The 25,563-nt window shown below is 42.6% G+C and overlaps 1 protein-coding gene across 1 annotated transcript in view; it reads right to left on the bottom strand.

The window, feature by feature from the left end:
* Positions 1-2,607: 2,607 nt before the first annotated feature.
* Positions 2,608-25,563, bottom strand: part of Zwilch (zwilch kinetochore protein) — a 200,053-nt gene continuing 177,097 nt past the window's right edge. The window contains exons 13-16 of the mRNA XM_080286254.1: positions 8,183-8,298; positions 4,135-4,301; positions 3,472-3,681; positions 2,608-2,715 (exon numbers count right to left, since the gene is read on the bottom strand). Of these exons, the coding sequence (XP_080142380.1) occupies positions 2,608-2,715; positions 3,472-3,681; positions 4,135-4,301; positions 8,183-8,298 (601 nt within the window). The remainder of the gene's footprint in view (positions 2,716-3,471; positions 3,682-4,134; positions 4,302-8,182; positions 8,299-25,563) is intronic.

The raw sequence follows: 25,563 nt of genomic DNA, 5'->3' as shown, positions 1-25,563 counted from the left end.
AGAAAGAGAGACGGACCTAAGAGTGATTATCAATAACAGACTATCTCCGGCTGACCACTCTCACCTTAAATGTCAGGACCAACTTGCCTAGCCCCGGGCTCCTATGCTCCTCATGAGGCAACGTAGGATTGGATGATGGATGGATGGACTACTTCCGGCTGACCACACCAGTGAGAAGGTACACAACATGCATACACTGCTTGCAAATATGAGAATAGCATTCACATATGTAAATGAAGAACATGCTGATAAAGATAACATCATTCATCAAACCAACCCTTGAGTATGCATCAGCAGTCTCGAATCTTCATCTCAAAAAACACACAGATAAGGTTGAAAAAGTATAAAGGGTAGCTACAAGATAGGTATGATGCTTAAGGGATCTAAGCTATGAAGAAAGACTAGAAAAAATGAATCTAAAAACTACAGGAAAGAAGGAAAAGAGGAGACATGGTTATGCTACATAAATGCATCTCAGGGGTAGAGAAAATAGACATACATGAATATATAACCTATGCGGAAGCATCAGCAAGAGGACAATGCAAAAAACTACATAAAAAGAGAGGTGATAAAGACGTAAGGAAATTCAGTTTCCCAAATAGGGCAACTGATCAATGGAATGCACTTGCAAATGAAACAGTGTGTGCCAAAATTATTCATAAATTTAAAGAGATATATGATAAAACTGGTTAAATACACAAGACAGTATGAGCTTGACTCATTCCTGTAAAGACACCATTAGGTAAGAACAATAAGGTATGAAAACACACACACACACACACACACACACACACACACACACACACACACACACACACACACACACACACACACACACACACAAACTGGATAAATGTAAATATGGAGACTGGACAACATTAGTCTTGCATTATACTATACCAAAGTAAAAACACTCTGCAATAACTCCTCCCCCCCATCAAATAAACTTTCCTCACATACACCTCTACCTTGTTCTTGGCTGACCTCTCCTTACAACAATTAAATTCTGATGAACTCTCCTGCATATGGTGTACTTTCCCACCTTCTTCTTGATCTTCCTCATCTTCTGCTAACCACCTAATTCTTAAACAACTTACACCAAACACAATACTCTTCTACCAACAAAATAATATCTAGTGATTTGGCCCTTATGGAACTAAGTCTGAGCAATAACTATGGTTGACTGATCACCATTCTTCTACCAACAAAATGAAAATTAGCAATCTAATGGGTTAAGGCACTCCTCCAAATAGATGTGACCCTTAACCCTTTCACTTCGGATGTATTTTTTTGGCTAGATGTCGGGGGTTTTGACATACGGTACAGTATATACAGATAATTATTTTGAAAAAATATTCCACACCAAAAAAATAGACCATACTTTCCTAAGTAAAATGGTGTAAAAAAAAAAAATATAATAATAATTACCTGTGTGGTGAACTGTCAAAACCTGTGGTGCTGGAGCTCCTCCACTGCCAGACATACGCCATTCGGCATAATGATAAACTCGAAGTTTTTTTTTTTTTTTTTTTTTTTTTTAAGTAGCACTTTCATTTTCACTCTTTCATCTGACAACATACTCTGAGTCATCAGACACTGCTTCCATCAAATCAAAGTAAGCTGCCACGGCAGCAAAACATCTCATACCGCATACCTCGACATACTTCCTGTCCATGACGAAAATAATAGACAATAAAATAGTTCTATCATGATGGCAACTCTTCATTCTTGCCACCTGATACTGAACCACTATTAGGCCCCCAGTACTGGTGTGCAAATATGAAAAGTCCAGAAAATATAGCTATATGTGCCAACAGATGGCTACAGACATTTCCTTAGTGGCATGCTGATGTGCCACCCCATGTGAAAGGGTTATGGATCTAAGTCTGACCATTGGCCAGGGTAAACTGCTCACCAACTGGCCACTCAAAGGAAAGTGACTGGCCACCCTCATCATGTCTCAACTGAGTAGTCTAGACCTGGACCCATACCATACTCTCCTAATAAAAAGGGGCAAGAAAGGTCTGAACAATGAATGGATGCAGTTATGAGCTCTCATGTCAGAATTCACTGTGGCCTATGCATAACGTCCTAGAGGTATCCAGAGGCTTTTTTTATGTAAAATGCTACCAGGGATGTAGGTTGGTTACCTGCCCTTGAATGTTCTGGGCTATGGAAACAAAGCCTTGGGCCCCTATGCTCTGAAGGAGGCAATATGCGACTGGCAGTTACTGTCTTATATCTCTAAGCCAAACACCTGATCCCAGAGATCATCTATGGCAAACATGCATTCACCCCTTCTTGCCAATCCAAGCCACAATCTCTCATGTACTCTGGCATTCCATCTCATTTTTACTCTACCTCTTCTCATCCTCCTTCATTTCCAGAAACTTCAAGGACATCTTCTCACTCCATTCTTCATATTTTCATATAATTTTATTTAGCATTTTTTTTTTTTTTTTTTTTTTCAGAAAGATTGTAGATAGCCTTCAGTGACACCTTTACTGTACAGTGGTCACCTACGCTGAATAAAACAGGCTGACATTATCTAGAACAAGCAAAAATAGACATGTTCAGGCTGGAGGGATAAAATATAGCTTACTTATACTATAGAAATAATTTGTCTGTAATGCTGGTGAAGTAGGTGCAATAATACCGCTCCTCCTTCTCACCAACATCCTCCTCCTCCTCCTTATCTTCCAATTCATCACCAGACTCTGAAAAATAAAATACATATGTAAAAAATCAAATAACAATTATCATCATCATTTTATTTCCACTAATAAATGAGTGGCTAGGATCTACAAACAGGAATATGAAAATATCTAATTAGAATTATTAAAGAGTGTACTAAGATGGTATGGTCATGTGGAGAGAATGAATGACAAGAGTGTGAAAAAGGTATATATGAGTGAATTTGAAGGAGGGGGGAGGAGAGGCAGACCAAGAAGAAGGTGGATGGATATGGTGGATGAGTGTGTGAGGAAGAGAGGTATGGAAGTTGGTGAGGCTAAGGGACTGACAAGAGGCTGAGCTGGCTGGATGAATTTTGCGCAAAGAAGTGCGTGACCAGGGATTTGGCACCCCATTTTAATGTGACAGCATTCAGATTGGCTCTATCAGATAGGTATATGTGAAGCTACAGAAAGTGGTGAATTTTTTTTGGCCTATCAGATGGATCCAGGATTTTGAGGGCTTGAATAATGAGTGAATGGAAGTGTGACCCACTGAATTGGGCATACTTTGGCTGTCTAAACGTAGCTACTCCTCACCCTGCACTAAGGTGGGAAAGGAGGTGCAGATATAATGATGATGATGATTAAAGAGTTCAATGAAATGGTCACACAGCCAATCACTCATCATTTAAATGGAAGCCTGGAAAATTTCTTGGCTCCAACACAGACATTAAAACAATCCATAATATTTATTTCACTCAGGCTATCAATTGGTGTATAATGGCAAGGCAGTTACAGTTCCCAGTGCCATGGCACACTTGGAGGGTGTCCCGGTAGCTGTCCTAGCAGGGTGCCCCAAGGCCACTGCCATAGCTGCTGACAATGGCTGGTGGACTATGGGTCCCAGGTCCCATGCTTGGACTTGGGACTGTTTGGGTGGGCAGGGCCTGTGGTCCGTCTCCTTTAGGGTGGTATCACCTCTCATGAGGTTTGCTGAGGAAAAGTTCTGTGGAACCAGGCATAGGCCTTATCACGCACATTCCTCATATTGTCAGTGACAATGATGCTTCTCACACTGTTGCCAGTGTCTGTCTCACTTGTACCTAGTCAAGGACACTGGAGAATGAGCTTACCAACTCAGTAGAGAAGGAGAAGAAGCGTTGTATACAAACTGACAAAATCATCCAGGGACCCCATCAGTTAAAATGGCTTTCTCAGAGTTTCCAGAAGCAGTGTTGGTGCTGAAGATATTGTATTTCACAGAGGTACTATTCTCCTGTGTTGTGTTTGCCTCGCTTGGTGTGCCTGGCAGCCAAGTCCGAAAATGTAAATACGGTACATGATTATTTTATTGACATCATCACAGTTTTCATCAATGCATGAAATATTTACTCTTCAAGGCTTACATAATGATTAATATTTATTTAAAAATATTATTAAGTGTTCTATGATAAGTTACATCTTCAATGCTAAAACACAAAAAAGGGTTGGTCACACTGTTTTGTACTCGTTTGATGGGTAGGAACCCATCCAAGCGGATTCCAAGCTTGCCAGGGATACCGTCGACATTTACCACACTATTGTGCCGATCTAATCTTGTTTCCTCGGCAAACCTCATACGAGGTACTGTGTGATATCCAATTTACTGTATTTACATACTTAAGAAAAAAATTACAAAAAGCAATACTGATGGCAAGCAGAGAATGAATAGGAGGTAGAGCAAAGACTCAGGATATGGAGAAATGAAATGGGATATAATGGTCTGACAGAAAATGTGGATAAAACAAAGGTGATGAAAGCTAGGGCTTGTGACAGTACTGTCAAAGTAGAGGGAGTGTGGCCACATGAAGTTTGCTATAAAGGCGTGGGAAGTAATTCCATCTCGTAGTGTTTGTGGTAAGTGGATGCACAAGGGATACAGTGGTATTAGAGGTATACTGTGAAATAATGCTGATTTCATGTGTGCAAAGTGTATGAGAGAGTACTGTATGGAGAGACTGACAGAAGTGAAACAACAGATCTTGCTACAGAGTCTCTTGAGTGTGTGGAGGAGCTTTATGATTTGGGGAACATGTTATGTGCTAGGGGGGGGGGCTGGAGCTAGCTCTGTGGCTAGGGTAAGGAGTGGCTGGAGGAAGTCCAGGGAGCTGTTGCCTCTCATAAAACTGAGAGGGCTCTCCCTCTGTGCTAAGGGATCTTTCTATGTGACGTGTTAGACGTGTAATGCAGTGGGTGGTGACATCTGGGCAATTAAGGAAGAGAATATTCATAGACTCAAATGTACAAAAATGACAATGATTAAATACATGTGTAATGCGTTCTTGAATGCGAGGCCTGAGGAGGCTAGGATTACAACTGAAGAGTTGAAAGGAAGGATGGGACAGGAATGTATTTGTGTGATGAGGAGGGGTAGACTGAGATGATTTGGGTATGTTGAGAGGATGGAGGATGACGACTGGATGTAGAAGTTGAGATGTGTGAACAGCAGGGGTAGGGTTGCAAGAGGCAGACCGAAAATGACCTAGGACGAGGTCAAAGAGTCTGACCTCAGGAATAAGAGAATGATTAGGGAGTCTGCCAGCAATCAAGCAGCATGGACAGCCACAATTAAGTGCCTAAGATCAACGCATGCAAGCATGCTGGAGCCTTATAAATGAAGAAAATGATGCAAAATAAATCACCCTTCAAACATTTGTGATGCAGAGTTGCTCCTCTGACTGCCAAATAAAAAATGGTGTGGCCATTGTCCTATGTGTCTTCACACATCCACTTCTGGACTTTATAAGTTCTTTTGCTTCCTGACTTTCCATATCTAGCTTAATAAAGAGAATAACAACAATAATGGAGTAACTGATAATGACGTTAAAAAAAGTCAAACCAAATACAGTAATCCCCATACTTTCCGGACACCCCACTTACCGGACATTGTGGGCCTGGACCTACGGAACCCAAAAATGGCCCCAAAAAAAAAGAAAAAAATCCCCCCAAAATCCTAATTTTTTCCCACTCGTAATTTGAAATGGTCGCGCGGCACAGAAAAGCTGGTTTACACCATGGCCCCTTCACCCCTTCCTTCCTCCCCCCTCCCCTGTCAGGGTTGCCATTTGTTTTTTTTCATTACCAAATGTGGGCCAATTTAGTAATGAAAAATTAGTTTGGTGATGAATCAGAATAATGCATTGCCAAATGGATTTTTCACATGCATGAGGATACACAGGATGGAGATGGTGGATTTTTTTTTTTTTTTTTAATGCGAGGAAGAAGGAACCAAAGGCCATGAGTCCACAGTAACAGTTCCCTCCAAGAGAAAAACAAAATACAATAGAGAGCCAAATTCAAAATCCGATCATTTTGAGATGCCTGGACACACTGCGTTTGAAAGACTGGAGATCATAGGCAGCAGGAAATACAGACAGAGGGAGACAGTTCCAGAGCTGACCTGTTGCATAAATGAAAGACTGGGAGTAACGGTTAACTCTTGCATTAGAGGGTTGGACAGAAAAGGGATGAGAGTTTGCTGCCAGACGGGTGCTACGCGCCAGTCGTAGAGGTGGAGGAATGCAAGCAGACAGTTCAGAGGAGCAGTGACCATTAAAGTAGCGATAGAAAAGAGATAAAGATGCAACAGTGTGGCGAAGAGACAGAGGTTGAAGGGAGTCAATAAGAGGAGGAGAGTTAATGAGACGAAAAGCCTTTGATTCCACCCTATTGAGAAGAGCTGTATGTGGGGAGCCTCCCCACACATGAGAGTTGTACTCCACACAGGGGCGGATAAAACCCCTGTATAGAGTCAACAATTGTGCAGGGGTAAAGAAAGAGCGGAGTCGGCTTAGCACACCCAATCTCTTGGAAGCAGATTTTACAAGAGATGTAATATGATCTTTCCAAGATAAGTCCCGAGTAAATGAAACCCCAAGCATGTTCAAGGATGATGCAGGATTAAGCTGAATATTATTAAACATTAGTGGGTATACCTGTGGAAGATTTTGTCGGGTTGATAGGTGTAAGAACTGAGTCTTAGATGCATTAAAAACAACCATGTTATTTTTACCCCAGTCAGAGATACGAGCCAAGTCAGACATTAGGTGTGCCATAGCCTCATCCCTTGTTTGTTGAAGTAACTGTTGAGATGTTTGCTCTCTCTGATTAATCTCCTAGCCTACATAGCATGAAAATAATCAACATGCTGTTAATTATAAGGAGAGTGATTACATGTAATTCCACTTGTGCATATATATAATTAGTGAAGAATAAATGCTAGCCTTACGAGTTTGGTAATGAAAAGTTAAATTTGGTAATGAAAATTGAGGAGTTTGGTAATGTGGCCACTGCGATCTGGCAACTCTGTTTCCCCGTCACCAACACTCCAACAGTTAGTGCCTAACTTTGATCGTGACTAGATGCCTATCGCAATGGATGCCACACGTGCTCATTTTTTTGTGAATAAACAGTGAATAAACTGCAATACCTCGCCACTAGACCACACGGGAATTTACAGTGTTGTGCAGTGTTAAGAAATCAGAAATTAGAGTGCAAAGGACCAACTGTGGAGTGCAAATTGGCGGTTGAAACTGGCGTGGTGCAGTTAAGAACAATGTGCAGTGTTAGACAATTATAACTCGCAGTGCAAAGAATTAAGTGCAGCACAACGTTGGATTACTGTACGTGCTTCAAGAGCATTTTCACCACTGCCAAAACCTTAGAAAAGGCGACCAAAAATGTGCTGTAAGTACCCTGGCTGAGGTACAGTCACTTCTAATTCCTCATTCTTTGGTTCCTTTTCATTTATTTCATGCTTTATGTCCATTATTGGTGTGAATAGGTTCTTAAATAGGTTTAAATAGGTGCTATGCATGTCCTGTATGGAGTTATTTAGGTGGCTTTCAAAGTTAGGCTGGGTTAGGGTCCTTAAGTACCAGTCCAGGAACCAGGGGCCCACTTTCCGGATGGGAACACTTTCCGGACATGACTTTGGCTCTATTACATCAGATAGTAGAAGGATTACTGTAATGCCATGATTCCTATTAAGGAGCCTTGTTAGTCGAGCTGAATATGCTTCAGATGATTCTCTTTATGGAAATGAGCTAATAACAATGACAGAACCTGTTCAATATTTTCCAACAATCAAAAAAGGCTGTTGGGAGGGGGGGGGGATATAATTCCAAATGTGTATATAAAGTTTATAACAGCATGAATATCTTGGCTTGGATTTTGACAGTGTACATTTGTCGCTGAATTCCCTGCCTAAGACTGATGGTTGTGTCACTAACTGAGAAGCTCGTTGCTAAGCATCATTTCTATAGTGGTACTTCCTAGGATTAGGAGCAGAAGGTGTGAACATCAAGGATAATGAACTGAACTGGGGGGATACCAGTAACTGAGCAGCATGGACAGCTGCAATTAACTGGCCAAAGCCAACACATGCATGCATGCTGGAGCCTTTGTAAACAATACAAATCAACTACTAACTACATTAGGATGATGATGATTATGATGATGATACCTACCAGCACTGGAAGATGACAGCTGAATAAGGGGTGTGTGAGAGATGTGACAAGTGAGGGACTTGGAGAAGCTGTCGCACAGGCTGCTTAGTCGCACCTCCCATGTATTGGCCTTCATGCTGCAACAACGAAGAAGTGAATTTAATTTAATTAACTTTTGGTGATGTCCTTTTCAGTCTATTCCTGCTACTACCAAATAATTCTAATGAATATGGAAAGGCCTCTTAACCCTTTAACCGTGGGCATTGTTTTGCCCCGACTGGCCTCTCCCGCGGGGGTTTCAGCTAAAATATAAACAAACTTTAAACCTGTATAACTCTGCACAGAATAAATCTAGAGCAAAAAATAAGGTACCATTAGAAAGTACTAACCTTCGGCTTTGCAATGATGTAGGTTTCATGATTTCGTTGACTATCACTGGATGGGCAGTGCCGTTAGAAGTGAGCGATCTAAAATCGCTATTTTTCGCTCACACACCATTACCTTTGCTCACACACCATTACCAAATGCCAACCTCATTCTGATAATAATACTATAAACATATATGAACACTGCACATACAATAAACACCCACCCTGTGTTCACTGAGGCAGGTAAAAGGCACTGTAATTGCCCGCACTTCACTGCCAAATCAGCAGTGTCGTAATCACTATTTTTCGCTCACACACCATTACCAAATGCCAACCTCATTCTGATAATAATACAGTACTATAAACATATATGAACACTGCACATACGATAAACACCCACTCTGTGTTCACTGAGGCAGGTAAAAGGCACTGTAATTGCCCGCACTTCACTGCCACATAAGCAGTGTTGTAATCACTATTTTTCGCTCACACACCATTACCAAATGCCAACCTCATTCTGATAATAATACTATAAACATATATGAACACTGCACATACGATAAACACCCACTCTGTGTTCACTGAGGCAGGTAAAAGGCACTGTAATTGCCTGCACTTCACTGCCACATCAGCAGTGTTGTCACTCACACAGCTGGACAGATACTGATGCGTGTTGGTCAGGGGTGGGGTGGGGGGCCCAGGGGGTGGGAGGAGGGAGGTGGGGGCCCGGGGGGTGGGAGGAGGGAGGTGGGGGTTGGCTGGAGTGAAAGAACTTAATAGCTACTCTCCCTTGAAACAATTGGCGCATGGAAAAAACGCGGGGTATTCAAAATATTCACAAACATTCGAGAATGACACCCGAGGTTTGGTCCAGTTTTTGCAATGTCATTCTGAGATGACACCCGCGGTTAAAGGGTTAAGGTGAAGGGGTTTATCGAAACTACATCTAATCCTTACAGCTTAAGTGCATTCTAAACTCATAAAATCATCAGATGGCAAAAAGACTAAAATAATCTAAAAAAGATATCCTCTGATTTAATGAGTTAACATGGTTTGTTCTCTCTCTCTATACTGTATACATATGCAAACACTCACAAAACTCGGGAATATTATACCCGGAACGTCCTGCTTTATGAGAACTCCACATTATAAGGCCATATATTTACATGTTAAAGAGTTTCATGGTACCTAAGCCAGCCCCAAGTTAATTTTTGGGGGCAATATTCAGGGTTTTGTTCCAGGACATTTATGTACAGTACCTAATAATGGATTATTACGAGAGTGGAACCAGTTAATGAATATGCGAGACTGTCTTGCTGGAAGTGGCTGGGGCACATATACAGAAAAGAAGGCAGTTTAATACAGGATGTGCCAGAGTGGACTGCTAGAGGAAGAAGAGGTAGAGGTAGGCCAAGGGAAACCTGGTTGAGGACAATAAAAAAAGAAGCAGGAGAGGAGTGTTGGTGGGACCTGAAGGAGATGGCAAGAGACAAATATTGGTGGAGTGAGTTCATCGAGGCCCTATGCATCCTGTGGGGTGCACAGGAAATGATTGATTGATTGATTGACCTAATAATGACTTCACCACATACAAATACTGAAGGATTCAGGGGGAATAGAAGAGGGTGTGGGCTTGCTGGGGGGAGGTGGAGGGGGGATCTTGGCCAAAAAAAAAAAAAAAAAAAGGGGGGAGGGGAGGCCACAAATCACATGTGCAGCCAGAGCAAGGGGAGAGAGTAGGCTCAACTGGGGCAGGAATACTCAGTGGACTGTGATGACACCACACGCAGACACGTGACAGCAATACATCACAAGCTGATGCAACCTGCACTATGACTATCACTGGCCATGTTGTGTCTGTTCCCACTGTGTTATGACCCTAGTTTGCCGCATTATGACTGAACCATAATTTGGGGCCTCTGGCTGCATTGTCTATTGTCGCCGGTCGCCGCGTAGTATGATGTGTAAAAAAAAAAAAAAAAAAAAAAAAAAAAAAAAAAGGAGGGGGGCAGATTTCTCCAACCGTTTAATGTCTATCATTCTTCCTATAGGATCATGCATTATGAGCACTCACTGTATATGCATATATGAGGTGCTACCCAAAAGTTCCATTAATTTGAATATTGTAGGAAAATAAGTTACCTTACCTCCTAGTTCTCACTGTCACCTTCGAAGTACCGGTAGTCCCCTTGGGCATGTATACAATGGTCCCAGCGTTTTTTCCACGAGTCCATGCATCCCTGGAAGGCTTCAGGCATGATGGTCTTGAGCATCTCCTGAGATTCTGTCTGGCTTTCTTCAATCGATGCCCTTTCAGCCATAATTTCAGCTTGGGAAACAGGAAAAAGTCGCAGGGGACAAGGTCAGGCGAACAAGGTGGGTGGGGAATGACTACCGTGTTAGTGGATGCCAGGAACTGCCGGACAACAACTGATATGTGGGCGGGGGCGTTGTCATGATGCAGGACCCAGTTCTTGTTCTTCCACTCTTCTGGACGTTTGTGGCGGATGTTCTCCCTCAGGTGCTGCAAAACTTCACAGTAAAACTTTCCGCTGACAAACTGACCGGGAAGGACGAATTCCTTGTGAACAGTCCCTTGGATATAAAAGAAAATAATCAACATCGACTTGATATTGCTGCGAACTTGATGTGCTTTTTTCAGCCACGGTGAATTAGGAGGCTTCCATTGTGATTACTGCTGCTTTGTCTCTGGGTCATAACATACACCAATGATTCACCACCGGTTATGACCTTGGAGATGAAGGTGGCGTCATCTCTGACCTGATTCTTGAGCTTCCTGCAAACTGCAATGCGATGTGCCTTCTGCTTGTCACTCAGCAGTCTTGGCACAAATTTTGCACTAATGCGTCTCATGCCCAACACATCCAACAAAATGCATTGCACACTCCCGTACGACAGTCCAACGATATCACAAACATCATGGATAGTTCGTCTACGATCTGCAAGGATAGCCTGACGAACATTTCTGACTTTTTCTGGTGTTGCTGCCGTTGACAGTCATCCAGAACAGCCATCGTCTTCAACGGACGTTTGTCCTTCCTTGAACCGCTTGTACCAGGAAAATGTTCTGCTTTGGGACATGGCATTGTCACCAAAGGCCTGCTGAGGCAACAGGTGAGTTTCTGCAGCCATCTTGTTGATCTTGAAGCAGAACTTGATGCAAATTCTTTGTTCCACGAGGTCCGCCATTGCAAAACCGCCAAACCACCTACACACCATGTTACAATTGTAAGTGTAGCTCAACAACATGTCTGCTCACAGACACGGCAGGGGCCACACTGGCGCACAAGGGGTGCTGCTGACTCCTCCTAGTGACAAAAGGCAAAACTGCTAACAGTTGGCTCCCTCTGTTCAAATTACTGGAACTTTTGGGTAGCACCTTGTATTTATCTATCTATCTGTCTATATATATATATATACCAGGGTTCCAATTAGCGCGTGATCAAATAGTGCGAGCTATCTCTTAATATCCATGTCTCAAATTAACATTGCTGGTGAAGCCACCTCAGAAGATGTGATTACTGCAGTATCTATCGAGGATGCATTACAGGACGTGAGACAAGAGGAGATTACACTGACGCAGGCAACACCAGAAACACCAGGAGAGCTCTCCATACTGCAGATCAGCCGAATGTTGGCTGCTGCAGACGCCTTAACCCTTTGGCTGCAGGTCAGTAAGGAGAAATGGGGGAAAAAATGGTGTGTTTTTAACTCGTGTTATATCCCACTTATCCTTAATCTTAAGAGCTAATATTCTTGTCATCAAAACTTAAATCTTTCTACTATCGTTCGCAACAAACTGCATGTCCGTATGCACTCCAAGCCTGGAGAACGATTTGAGAGAATACAAGGTGTGTTGTGATCGTCTGACACAGGAAAGACCCCAGTGAGGTGGATATTTCCACCAAACCACAAGATTTTTTTCCGTACAAATTAGGATTCCTGCCACGTTACCTCAACACAATAATTACAATAATAATAATAAATAAAACAAAAAACACTTTTGGCCAGTCTCATATGGTTTTATTACGATAATCCAATGTTTACGCTAGACTTTAGCGGAATTAATGTTAAGAGGAAAATCATTACAAACTTCATAAAACTTCATGAATGACTTTTATTACCACTTACTTTTATAAAACTTATTGATATAATGTCATGAGCTATTTAACAAAATAGCTGCACAGTTTGCAACCGCAAAAATGTCCGCTTGCTAATGCTCTTAGCGTATGACTTCTTTGATTATAGCAAAAATATCACTGGATCACTTGTATTTAATTCACAGTATAATATAAAATAACACTTTCAGGCACTCTAATATGATTTTAGTGCGATTTGTGTGCGTATTACTTCGTATTCTTTACGAGAGAGATTGAGAGGGTAGGAGGGTCACAAACTGGTTTACACTAGCTCATCGAGGAGTACAAGAGAGAGAAATGGGGGGGGGAGGGCAGCAAACCGGTTTAGACCAGCTCATTGAGGGTATGTGTACACATGTGAATGTATGTACGTATACTATTATATTAGTACTAATTGTCAGTTTTTAAAAGTTTAACCCCTAAAGTTGGAGTCACTCATCCACCAAATGAATTTTCCCCGTAAGCCATGTGTTTCAATTAGTGCGATATCAAATAATGCGTGCTCGCACATCCACCACAAAGGTGTGTTAATTGGGACCATGGTGTGTGTATATATATACAGTATATATATATATATATATGTATATCTATTGCCAGACGCCTCAATCCCGTTTGGGATGGCCACAAACAAATCGCCTCCACGTTGCCCTGTCCCCCGCCATTTCACTGCCCCGCTCCCAACTCACAACCCCCTTTCTCATAAACCTCTCCACCCCATCCCTCCATCTCAGCCTAGGCCTCCCCCTCCCTCTTCCCCCATCCACCTCACTCACATACACTCTCTTCGTCAGTCTTTCACCCTCCATCCTCTCCACATGGCCAAACCACCTCAGTGTATTCCTCCTAACGTTTCCTATCACATCCACATCCACACCACAACAATCCTTTATATCCTCATTTGTCAGCCTGTCTCTTCATGTGACTCCACAGGCTCCTCTTAAATAACTCATTTCCACTGCTCTCACTCTTGACTTGTGTCCTTCCAGTAACGTCCAAGCTTCACTTCCATACGTTAGAGTTGGTATCACAATACTGTCATGTAGTAACTTTTTCACTTCCATGCTCACTTCCCTGCTTCTTATCACTGCTTTCAAGGAACCAGCAACCTTTCCTCCCTGCTGTACCCTTTCAAGCACTTCACCCTCTAAACCTCCATCCTTGCTCATCACACTACCCAAGTACTTAAACGTACTCACATTTTCCAATTCCTCACCATCCAACCTCGCTGTACATTCACTGACTTCACCTCTCTCAAAGACCATCACTTTACTCTTCCCTACATTCACCTTTAGATTCAGTTTCTTACACACTCTCCCAAACTCATCCACCAAGCCTTGCAGCTCTCCTTCGTCTTCACTCAACAACACAGTATCATCTGCAAACAACAGTACAGGGAGTTTCCAAACACTACCCTCTCTCACCAGGGCCACTCCAACATCCACTACCCTACCTTGTACCTCTTTTATTACCCCATCCATGTACAGATTGAACAACCATGGAGACATGACACATCCCTGTTTCAACCCAACCTTCAAAGAGAAAAATTCACTCAGTTCACCATCCACATGCATTGCAGCCTTAGTACCATCATACATACTCTTCACAGCATTCAACAACTTCCCATCTACTCCATATATTCTTAACACTTTCCACAATCCTTGTCTATCCACCCTGTCATATGCTTTCTCCAAATCCATGAAAGCCGCATACAACTTCTTTCCCTTCTCTAGAAACTTTTGCACTAAAGATCTAAGAACGAATATCTGATCTACACAACCTCTTCCCTTCCTAAAGCCTCCCTGTTCTTCTCCAACTAATTTCTCTGTTCTTTCTCTAACTCCGTCAATAAGTATCCTACCATACACTTTTCCTGTTATACTAAGAAGACAAATGCCCCTATGATTACCACACACTTCTTTTTCCCCTTTTCCTTTGTACAAGGGAATAATTATACCTGACTTCCAATCCTCCGGGACTCTACCTTCCTCCCAGGCCAATCTACACATTTTCCACATCCATTCTACTCCTATCTCTCCCCCATACTTCAGCATTTCACCACACACTCCATCAATTCCTGGGGCTTTCCCCAATTTAACTTTCTTCATTGCTTCCACAACTTCTATCCTACTGATTTCTTCCTGTCTTCTCACCTCCCTCCTTCTCCCAGCCATTCCCCAGCCACTTATACTCGCATTACTTCCATCCTCTATGTCCAACAATTCCTTAAAGTGTTCTCTCCATCTGTTCACTTTTTCTCCCTTCTCCACTAGTAATCTACCATTTTTATCTTTCACTCCCCTGCTAACTTCACTTTCACCCTGTCTTACTCTTTTCACCTCTTTCCAGAACATTTTCTTACAGTTCCTCCACTCTACACTCAAGTTCCTTCCAAATTCCTCATCCGCTCTCTTCTTAGTCTCTCTTACTAATCTTTTCATGTCTCTCTCTCTCTTTCTACATATAATATATATGTATATACAGTAATCCCCGTACTATCCGGACGCCCACTTTCTGGACATTGTGGGCCTGGACCTTAGAAACCCAAGAATGGCCAAAAAAAGAAGAAAATACCAAAAAAATCAGAAGTTTTTCCCACCCGTTATTTGAAATTGTCGCGCTGAGTCAAACAGCTGGTCTACACTATGGCCCCTTCACTCCTTCCTTCCTCCCCCCCCTCCCCTGTCAGAGTTGCCATTTGTTTTTTTTCATAACCAAATGTGGGCCAATTTGGTAATGAAATATTCGTTTGGTGATGAATCAGAATAATGCATTACCAATCGGATTTTTCAGATGTATGAGGATACACAGGATGGAGATGTTGGATTGTTTGCTCTCTCTGATTAATCTGCTAGCCAACACAGCGTGAAAATAATCAACATGCTGTTAATTATAAGGAGAGTGATTACATGTATTTCCATTTGTATATATAATAAGTGAAGAATAAATGCTAGGTTTACGAGAAGTTAAATTTAGTAATGAAAACTGAGGAGTTTGGTAATGTGGCCATTGCGATCTGGCAACTCTATTTCACCGTCATCAACAGTTACTGCCTAAATTCGATCGTGAGTGGATGTTTATCGCAATGGAAGCCACACGTCCTTGTTTTTGTGAATAAACGGTGAATAAACTCCAATACCTTGCCACCAGACCACACGGGAATTTACAGTGTTGTGCAGTGTTAAGAAATTAGAACTTAGAGTGCAAAGGACCAACTGTGGAGTGCAAACTGGCGGTTGAAACTGGCATGATGCAGTTAAGAACAATGTGCAGTGTTAAACAATTATAACTCACAGTGCAATGAATTAAGTGCAGCACAACACTGGATTACTGTACGTGCTATACATATACAGTATGTATGTATGTATATATATATATATACAGTGGGCTCGCACAGTGCGCGTCACCGCAGTGCGCGATTCGCCTTGTGCACGAGTGACCAAAAATCATAACTAAAAACCCTTTAATGCGCGAGTTTATTGCACAGAACGCGAGGCAAAGGCAAGGAGTGGCTCAAAAATGCCATTTTCTACTAGTGCGCGACCACCCCTCACACTGTGCATCACATGTCGTCATGTTGATGCGTGATGGAAGGCAGGACTGAGCTGTGTATGTCAAACATTAGCAAGATCCTTGCTGCCGTGGATAAGCTCAAGGAAGAGGTGAAGGAACAGGAAGTGAGCAACCTAAGAACGGAGGAACTTCTGGTTGGTATTGAAAAATTCTTCCGTTTCTACAGACAGGCACAGGGAAGAAATAAACAGGAGAAGACAGATGCTCATAACATGCTACTCACAGCAGGCTCAAGTTGGTGAAATACCGGAACCATTGACATCGTCTGCTCCTGATCCTGTTGAAGATGAAGAGGATGCAATGTCAAAAGTGTCAGCATTGGACTTTGAAGGGTTTATGGCCGAAGTGAGTGACTTTGATGCTCCTGGGGAAGGTGATCAAGAGCAGTCTGCGGAGGGAAGTGTTGGTGCGGTGGGAGGTGCAGTGGGGAGTGCGGCACTGTAAGTATTGCCGCGCCTCGGAACCCGTTATTTAAGGTCATCAGGCCTGTTGTCTACTGTTGTTAAGGTGACTACCCATATTTTTGTTATTGTAGCTATAGCTTTGGTACAATGTCTGAAACATATGACCTTTATTATGTCTCTAAGGGCCAAAAAATGTCCAGGTATGAGGGGGTACTACCGCCCATATGTAATTATTCCCATAAGATTATGTATTCCTAGTACGCGAATTCCCAGTGCGCGAGCTCGTGCACCGCCCAATCTCTCGCGCACTATGCGAGCCCACTATATATATATATATATATATTTTATATATATGTATAATATATATATATATATATATATATATATATATATATATATATATATATATACACACACGTTACAGTGGTAAAGTGTGCATTTTCGTACACTGAAGAATGAGGGTTCGCGCCCCGCCAGGGTAATAAACTTTGGGAGTGTTCTTCTGGCCATGTACTGCATTGGTGGACGCAAGGGGTGCTGTGGTGGAACAAGTGTCGTATACTATAAAGTATGCTTGCACTCTGTCAGATTGTGTGGGCCGATTACACTTGGTTCACAGACTACACACACATCCAAAGCCATTCCAACACAACAATTACACTTACAAGCACTTCTCACCCTACATACAATCTCTACTAGACAGCCTAAGCCACATGATAGAGATACATTGTCTGTATCATCCCCACTTCAGTAGGGATAGGCTGGTCCTGCAGTGGACACTCAAACGGATGATGAGATAAGATGAGATGAGATGATATATATATATATATATATATATGTCACGAATTCACGCGAGCGTATTTATAAATTTGTGACATTGTACTTCAGTGAGAAAACCACGAATTCTAGTGGAATTCCCACTGCGCATCACTCAGTTCAACCGTCCTCGTATTCACTCCGATTGGGATGGTTTTCAGAACATTTCTCACTGTTTCACAAGTGATCATTCTTATGCATGACATTAGTGCCTTCACTGAGTGATTTATTGTGAGCGTATATCGTTTACCGTTGACCGTTGACTTAGGCCATGCCCTACTTCTGGCAAACATGGCCATCTCTCGCCCCCTTCAACTGTTTGAAGTTAGCTTTGAGTCATCGCGAGAATAGGACCGTTTGCGCCCAGAGTGAAGAGCGTCTTCGTTGTACAGCAAGTTCCTGAATCTCCACCTAGACAATGAATTGGCGAAGAGGGCTTATTGAATTGCAGCGTCTGATGTCAAGCACAGGCGCCCAGTCTTTTTCGCTTGGCTCCCCTCCACTGACCAGTACAGTCGACCCTCTGTTCTCGCGGTTCCGCTGTTTGCGGTTTCGATTGTTTGTGGTTTGTCACCAGGGAAACCAAATAACCTTTTTTGAAGTCCAGAGAAAAATGGAAACACATTAAAATCACGCGCCATACGCTGCATACCGCCCGCAGCGCCACCATCGCATTGTTTTTAATCTCTTGCGGCAGGCTCTCTCATTCTCAGGTTCCGAGATAATTCGCCGTCGTCATTCTCCGTCAGACAATTCGTCGTCAAAACATGGACGATTCCCCGTCAGGACAATTCGCACCCTGGACGATTCCCCGTCAGGACAATTCGCACCCTGGACGATTCCCCGTCAGGACAATTCGCACCCTGGACGATTCCCCGTTATTCTATAAATATACTTATTTTTTAATAATTAATACTTTAACAACTAATTTTTAGGGGGATCTATCAAAGTCTATGTTCATTCAATAGCATAGGCTTTGGATATCATTTATAAGTTGCACTTCTAGCCAATAATTAACGTGTTTCTACTTCGCTGTAGTCGACTTTGAATTATATTCTAGCGTCACCTGTAGCTGTCTTCATTAATTTTCATTGGTACTACAACATCCTGGCTATATTTTAAAACGACTCTGAAGAGGTACAAGTATATATTCATCTCAAATGACAATATCCAACGTGTTATTCTAATCGGCCATAGTGGACGCAAACCATGGGGAAAGATATAGCTGAGCCTCAACAGATGTCACTACACTTATTATAAAAACAATAAACCATCACCACTTTTAAAACTCGTATACAGGTATTTAAAAGACTATTATAGTATGTAAATAAATGACGGGGAATCGTCCTGACGGCAAAAAGTCCTGACGGCAAATTGTCTTGTTATTGTTGTGACTGCGAATTGTCCCGAAACCCATTCTCACTGTGACCACGCTTGTGTGTGCTTATACTCGCTGATCTCTCCGTGACATCATCATTTTATCTACCATGGGCCCTAAGAGAGCAGCCAAGACATCTCCTGAAGGCACCCCAAAGCGCCAGAAGAAGGTAATGACCCTGCTGAAGAAGGTAGAATTGCTGGACAAGTTACGGGAGGTAAAATCCTGGTAACGGTGGTGGAGGGTGAGTGTAGCTGTGACGAGCGGTGTGAGCGGCCATCCACCTACGCAATTAATCTATTTTTTTCATACTTTAATTATAAATAAAGTGTTTATTGACATGTACACAGGGGTTTTCTTTCACTGAAGAAGGAAATTGGGGGCTAGGGGTGTTTTTAGGGGGGCACCAATTTTACACGGATTTTCGATCTTCGCGGGGGTCTCAGGCCCCTAACCCCCGCGAAGACAGAGGGTCGACTGTATTTCTTTTGGTTTTTCTAGGCATAAGTGTGTTTAGCTTTTGAATAAGCCAGTGAGTGTATTCTTCTTGTTATTCTGAATTCATTTTTGACACTCGTAATGTAAATTTATTTCATTGTAATCAATAAATTTACAGTTCTTTTCTTTGAGCTTAATGTGGTTAAAATCGTGTTTTATTTCTCCACATTAAGCTTATTTTAGTTGCAGCTCCTAGTTTGCACAAACTCTTCACATTATCCTTAACTGTTACTTAGGCCAGTTCTTTTGTATCAAGCTTAAATCCGTTGTGCCAACCAGGAGTTAATGCACTGGCAAGAACCTGTTTTATTATTATTAGCATTAGTTATTGACTGTCAGGGGTGGAGTCCCTTTCTCGAGAGGCTAACAGTACTACAAACAGCACTCGTGAGTTATTAGTCTCTGCTGTGTACTGTTGAGAAAGTTTATAAATTCTCGTCTCTAGAGAATCGGCGAAGTAAGCCAGCATAAGGTAAAACTTACTACTTGATTTTCACAAGTCAGTCCCTTGTCTCTATTTTTAAGCAACAGCTACAATTATTTATTCATAATTTCACAAACCCACGTGACATCTGGCAACCTCATTCCAGGATATTAACTCCTAGCTCTAAAGTTATTAACAAGATAATACTCACTCACTCACACCTAGGTATTTATCATTAAAGTCTATAGGCACTATCTTACTGGTGGTTATTGATTCATTCCTATTAATTTTATGTAATAGTTTTCCTAGTCATTTTTTTTTTATAATTTTCTTTCTTTACCAGCTTAACTAGATAAAACTGGTAACCACCAACCCATGCCTATATTCTTTACTCTTGATTACTGGCATTTCTCTGCAAAATAGCACTCAGTACTCAGTCTTTAGCCCACTCAGCCTTAGTTGAGTTAGAATCATGACTACTAATATCTATGTACAGGAAGCCAAAGATATGGGGCTTAGCGACCCCGAACAAATCAAGGAATAAGTATTCTCTCGGTTTAGTTAGCAGCAGCAATGTGAGAATGATGCTCGTGAAGAGTGTAGAATTCAACATGAATACGAGCGAGAACAGCACGAGGAACGTGAGAGACAATGCGAACACAAGCAAGAACAACACGAAAGAGAATGCGAACACGAGTAAGAACAACAAGAGGACAGCGTGAATACGAGTGAGAACAATGAGAGAGAGAACAAGAACACGAACGTGCCGAGCGCGAGGCACGTAAAAACATGAACTTGAGATGCTGAAGCTCAAGCGAGACTCCTTGGCTTCAGACACATCTGGTGCAGCTAACCCAAGCTCCACGAGTGCTCTCCCTACACATGTTCTGGTGACCCCACACATCAAGCTTCCTCCATACAAGGAAGGCGAGCGAATTGAGCCATTCATGACTCGTTTCGAAGACATGGCTCAGCTGTACCAGCTGGATGATGCAGCTAAGGGGCTCCAGTTCCTTAGCTTGTTTGAGGGCCCTGCTCTCGATATTCTCCACAGAATTTGTAGAGATAATCTCACGTATGAGATGATGAAGGCTGCACTCGTCAAAGCGTACGGTCTCACAGTTGACGACGCTAAGAGTCAGTTTATGAGGGCGCGTTTACAAGAAAAAGAGACTGCCGTTCAGTTTCTTGATCAGCTTACTGCATACTTAGATGAGTGGATGGAGAAAGATGAAACTCCTTCCACGCGAGTGGGGATAACTGACCTTATGCTGTGCATGCAGCTAGAAAAGTCGTGGCCTGCTGAGCTTATAGCTCAGCTTAAGATCTGCCAGGTAAGGGATGCCAGCCAAATGGTGGAGAAGGCTGATGCATTCTACACTGCATACAGGTATTAAACTGGTAAGCAACACACCTGGAACAGGAAAGCTGACAAATCTGGGAAACCATCTCAGACTAAACCCCAGCATCAAGGCCATTCTCAGAATAATGGTCAAGGTCCAAACAAACCGCAGAAGAAGGACCAGGGGCAAAATACCCTGAAACCTGAGTGGAAGCGGTATGACAAGTACCCTAACCAGCAGCAGTATCAGCCAAGCAATCAAAGGTCGGGACTGTCCTTTTCTGCAACAGACCCAGTGTATCGGAGGCAGGAGGCGAAAGCAGCCTTTATTCCTCAAGAGCAGTACGGTGGTGTCGTTCCTAGCAGCACAGGTACTACTCCACAGTTTACTAGTCCCCCTGCAACAGTGAACACTCCGCCACAGGTGGTCAACGCTCCATCTCCCCAGACAGTGAGTACGACCCCTCAGGTACCTAATTCTTATGGCACCATGTTTGCCGCATCATTCATTCAGCAGCCTCATCAGTGGCTGGCTGCTTCCTCCACAGGCCCTCTCACAGGTAATAGTGCCTTCCTTGTTCAGTCAGGGTTTGTGGGAGGCATTCTTGTAAAGGTCCTGAGAGACAATGGTTCCTCAGGTTGCTCTGTTGGGCAGAGTCTAGTTCAGCCTGAGGAGTACACAGGTCGACAGATCCAAGCTCAGCTTATTGATGGATCAGTGAGATTGTTCCCTGAGGCACGTATCCAGGTGGCATATCCATTTTACACTGGTACGACACTTGCAGTAGTCATGCCAGAACCTTTGTTTGACCTTATTATAGGCAACATTCCCGGTGCCAAGTATAGTTGCACTGTAGATGACGCTACTCAGACTTCGGATGCAGTAACACGAGCCATGACTGAGGCTCCAAATTGTGTCACCCCTGTGACCATTGCATCGCCGCAAGATCTGATTTGTAGTCAAGATGTTGTCCAAGAACAACACTCTGACCCAACACTTTCTGCCATGTGAAAGAAGCAAAAGGGTAGAGTGATTAAGTATTCACAGGGAGGTCAAACCAAGTTCCTTCGTAAACAAGGACGGCTCTACCGTGAGTCATGAACACTCCAGGGCGAGGTTCGACTGCAGTTTGTCGTTCCCGCTAAGTATCGCCAAGCAGTGTTAGAATGGGGTCATTGTTCAGCCTCAGGAGGTCACATGGACAAAAGGAAAACCCAGGGCCACATCCATGCTGACCTTTTCTGGCCAGGGATGGGACAAGAAATAGATAGCTTTGTGCGTTCCTGCAATGTGTGTCAACGTACCACCAATCAGGGACATGTCCTTCCTGTGCCATTTGAATCCACACCCATAATCTCTGAGTCAGTTGAGAGAGAAGGCAATGGTAATGTGGGTGTAGATCTGATGTCTTGCCCGTTGGCCCCACAGGACACATTATGTCCAGGGCCTGTACATACATATGTACCGTAGGTTAAGGGGAAGTTCGAGACCCCCGTAAAGACAATCCGAGGCTGTATCTGAATTACCTTGTGGAGTATCTTGAGCTGTGGGCCTCTCTGAGGATTCCCGGAGAATGCACATTATCTGCATGAGTATTCACACCACATCAGGTGTTAAAATGTGACCTGCCCGAGATTGCGTAGGGATTCTCAGCTTGCCAATGTTAATCGTAAGTGTAGTGTTAGGTTTAACCAGTAAACTGCCCGTTCTGAGAGATTTGGGCAATCCAAGGACTAGCACGTTTCCTGGTTAATAATGTAGGTTTAGCCAGTAAACTACAGGGGTCCTCCAGAGATTTGAGCAATCCAAGGACTACATTTCCTGGTTAATAATGTATCCATTAACAAAATAATAGTCTACTCTTTGTAGCATATATACTGACTGCTAGGCAGAGAGAGAGAGAAATTGTAATTTAATAAAAATTGTTTGTCGCACTGACACTTTTGATGCTCCACCTTGACTGCTTTCGCAGGTGCAGCTGGCGGGTGTATAGTAGGACTCGCGTAAATTTGCGGCTGTGGTGTGGCCCGCACCTGTGTACAATGATGCCACGTTTCCCCAACTTGTGATGTGAAACGGAAGCTATTTATGTACAAGGCATCACAAATACGATAAATTCAGATGAATAAAACTTACACTTGTGTATTTTGATGGATGAATCAACAGTAATCTTATTATGCATAAAATATTTATACAGTAACACAGAAACATGGCATACATATTGTACAGTGTTGCTAATGGAAACTGTAGTCACTTTTAATGGTTTTTAGTGTAGTTTTAGGGTGGGTAATAATATCACAGTTATGGATATAAGATTATGAGCCTGAAAAAAGAAGAAATATGCCAATATCCACAGTAAAAGAAATAATTCATATAATTCTTGTGAGTAGCAACAATGACACACCCAGTCTGGCCTAAGGTAAAGTACGTACCCCTCCGTAGACCCAAGCATAGCTTGTACAGGTGTTGCTAGGGAAAAATGCTCACATTTACTGGCTTTAACCGTAATTTTAAGGGCGAGGAAAAATCACATTTATAATCATAAGCTAATATGTAGGACAAAATAGTAGGCATATGCCAATACCGGAAAAAAAAAAAAAAAAAAAAAAATCACTCGCGAGCGGCAACACTTCCACACCCAGTCGGTGGCCTTGACCTCAAGGGTGGTGTGGAAATGTCAAATTTACAATATATACAATATGATGTAAGAGAAAATATCCAAAATGTCTCTTGCAATGAAAGAGAGAGAGAGAGAGAGAGAGAGAGAGAGAGAGAGACAGGCAGGAGAGGAGCAAGGTTAAATGAATTGTCGGTATGACGGGGGGTGGTGATGATGGAGGCATTGTCAGGCTGAGAGAGAGATGGAGGAAGGGGAAAGAAAAAGGATGAATGAAAATCAATCATGGTACTGCAATAACGGGTCATCTGTCGCCGTATACAAAAAATGATAAATATCACTAAATATAACAAAACCAAATTAACAAATGAAAGCACAATTATAAATAACTTATAAATGAATCAAAAGTACTCAGGGTGGCTCACATCTCCTGCCAGGAGAGAGAGAGAGAGAGAGAGAGATAACGGTATAGAAAAAGTGGCAACACTGTACACAGTTGTACAGCGAGTTCCTGAATCTCCTCCTAGATGGTGAATTGGCGAAGCGAGCTTAGTGAATTGCAGCGTCTGATGTCCTGCACAGGCGCCCAGTCATTTTTGCTTGGCTCCCCTCCACTGACCAGTATTTCACAGAAAACTCATCACTCAAATCTCCATTCACTCTTACCTGGGGGTGAGCTCACACATACATAGCCATAACAACCCTAACCAGTCACTCTTCCAAGCCAAGCTTTCTCATTGCCCACTTCACCACCTCTCTAGGGACTCTGTCAAAGGCCTTTTCCAAATCAACGAAAACAATATACAGATCCCTTCTCCTACCAATATATTTTTCCTGAAGCTGTTGAACAATGAATATGGCATCAGTGGTCCCCCTACCTGGCATAAACCCAAACTGCATCTCATCAATATTCACTCTTTCTCTAATCATACCTTCTAAAACTCTCTCCATTACCTTCATTATCTGATCTAAAAGCTTTATACCTCTATAATTTCCTCTTTCCAGGGCATGACCCTTCTCTTTATACACATTTACAATTACACTCTTCAGCCAATCATCTGGGACACCACACTCATATATAATCATATTTATAAGGTCAGTGACTAACATCACCCCTATATCTCCTGAGGCCTTCAACATTTTGGCAGTCAACCCAGACACACCTGCTGCCTTCCCCACCTTCATCCTGCCTATTGCCCCACTCACAGTAGTAGCATCAATCAAAGGCCAAGGGCCAAACACTGGATCTGCTGGCTCCAAACCTTCCCTGTCCCAGTCAAATTCCTCATTCAACAACCAGCTATAATGCTCTCTCCACGCATCTTTAATATCCTCACTGTTCACCACTACGCTTCCATCATCATTCTTCACACACTGCGCACCTATAATATCCCAATTATCCCTCTTCACCTGATTTGCCTCCTTAAATATCAGATTTTTCTTTTCCCCATGATTTAGGTTATCAAGTAAAAGTCTCTGTGACTCAGACCTCACCCTGTATGGCTCTCTTCTAGCCCTACACTTGGCAGCCAAGTATTCCTCCTTGCTACCACCTTTCTTCCATTCCCGGAAAAGCCTTCTTTTCTCCTTAACTGCAGCTTCTACACCCTCATCCCACCACCAAGTTATTTTATGTCTTGGTGGTCCTCTTGTCCAACCGCATGTTACATCAGTAACTCTCAAGAGATTGTTCTTGAGGGCTCTGTACTGTTCATTAATGCCTCTATCTACAGCTCCCTGTTCAGCCATCGCTCTTTCCTGTAAGCCAAGAAACCATTTACAATGCTGGGTAGTAACCATATAACCAAACCATACATACTCCCT

Source organism: Coenobita brevimanus, chromosome 110 (assembly GCF_032717465.1).
Source record: "Coenobita brevimanus isolate Jiangsu-jjx chromosome 110, ASM3271746v2, whole genome shotgun sequence".
Classification (NCBI taxonomy): domain Eukaryota; kingdom Metazoa; phylum Arthropoda; class Malacostraca; order Decapoda; family Coenobitidae; genus Coenobita; species Coenobita brevimanus.
This window is presented reverse-complemented; position numbering and strand designations above follow the sequence as displayed.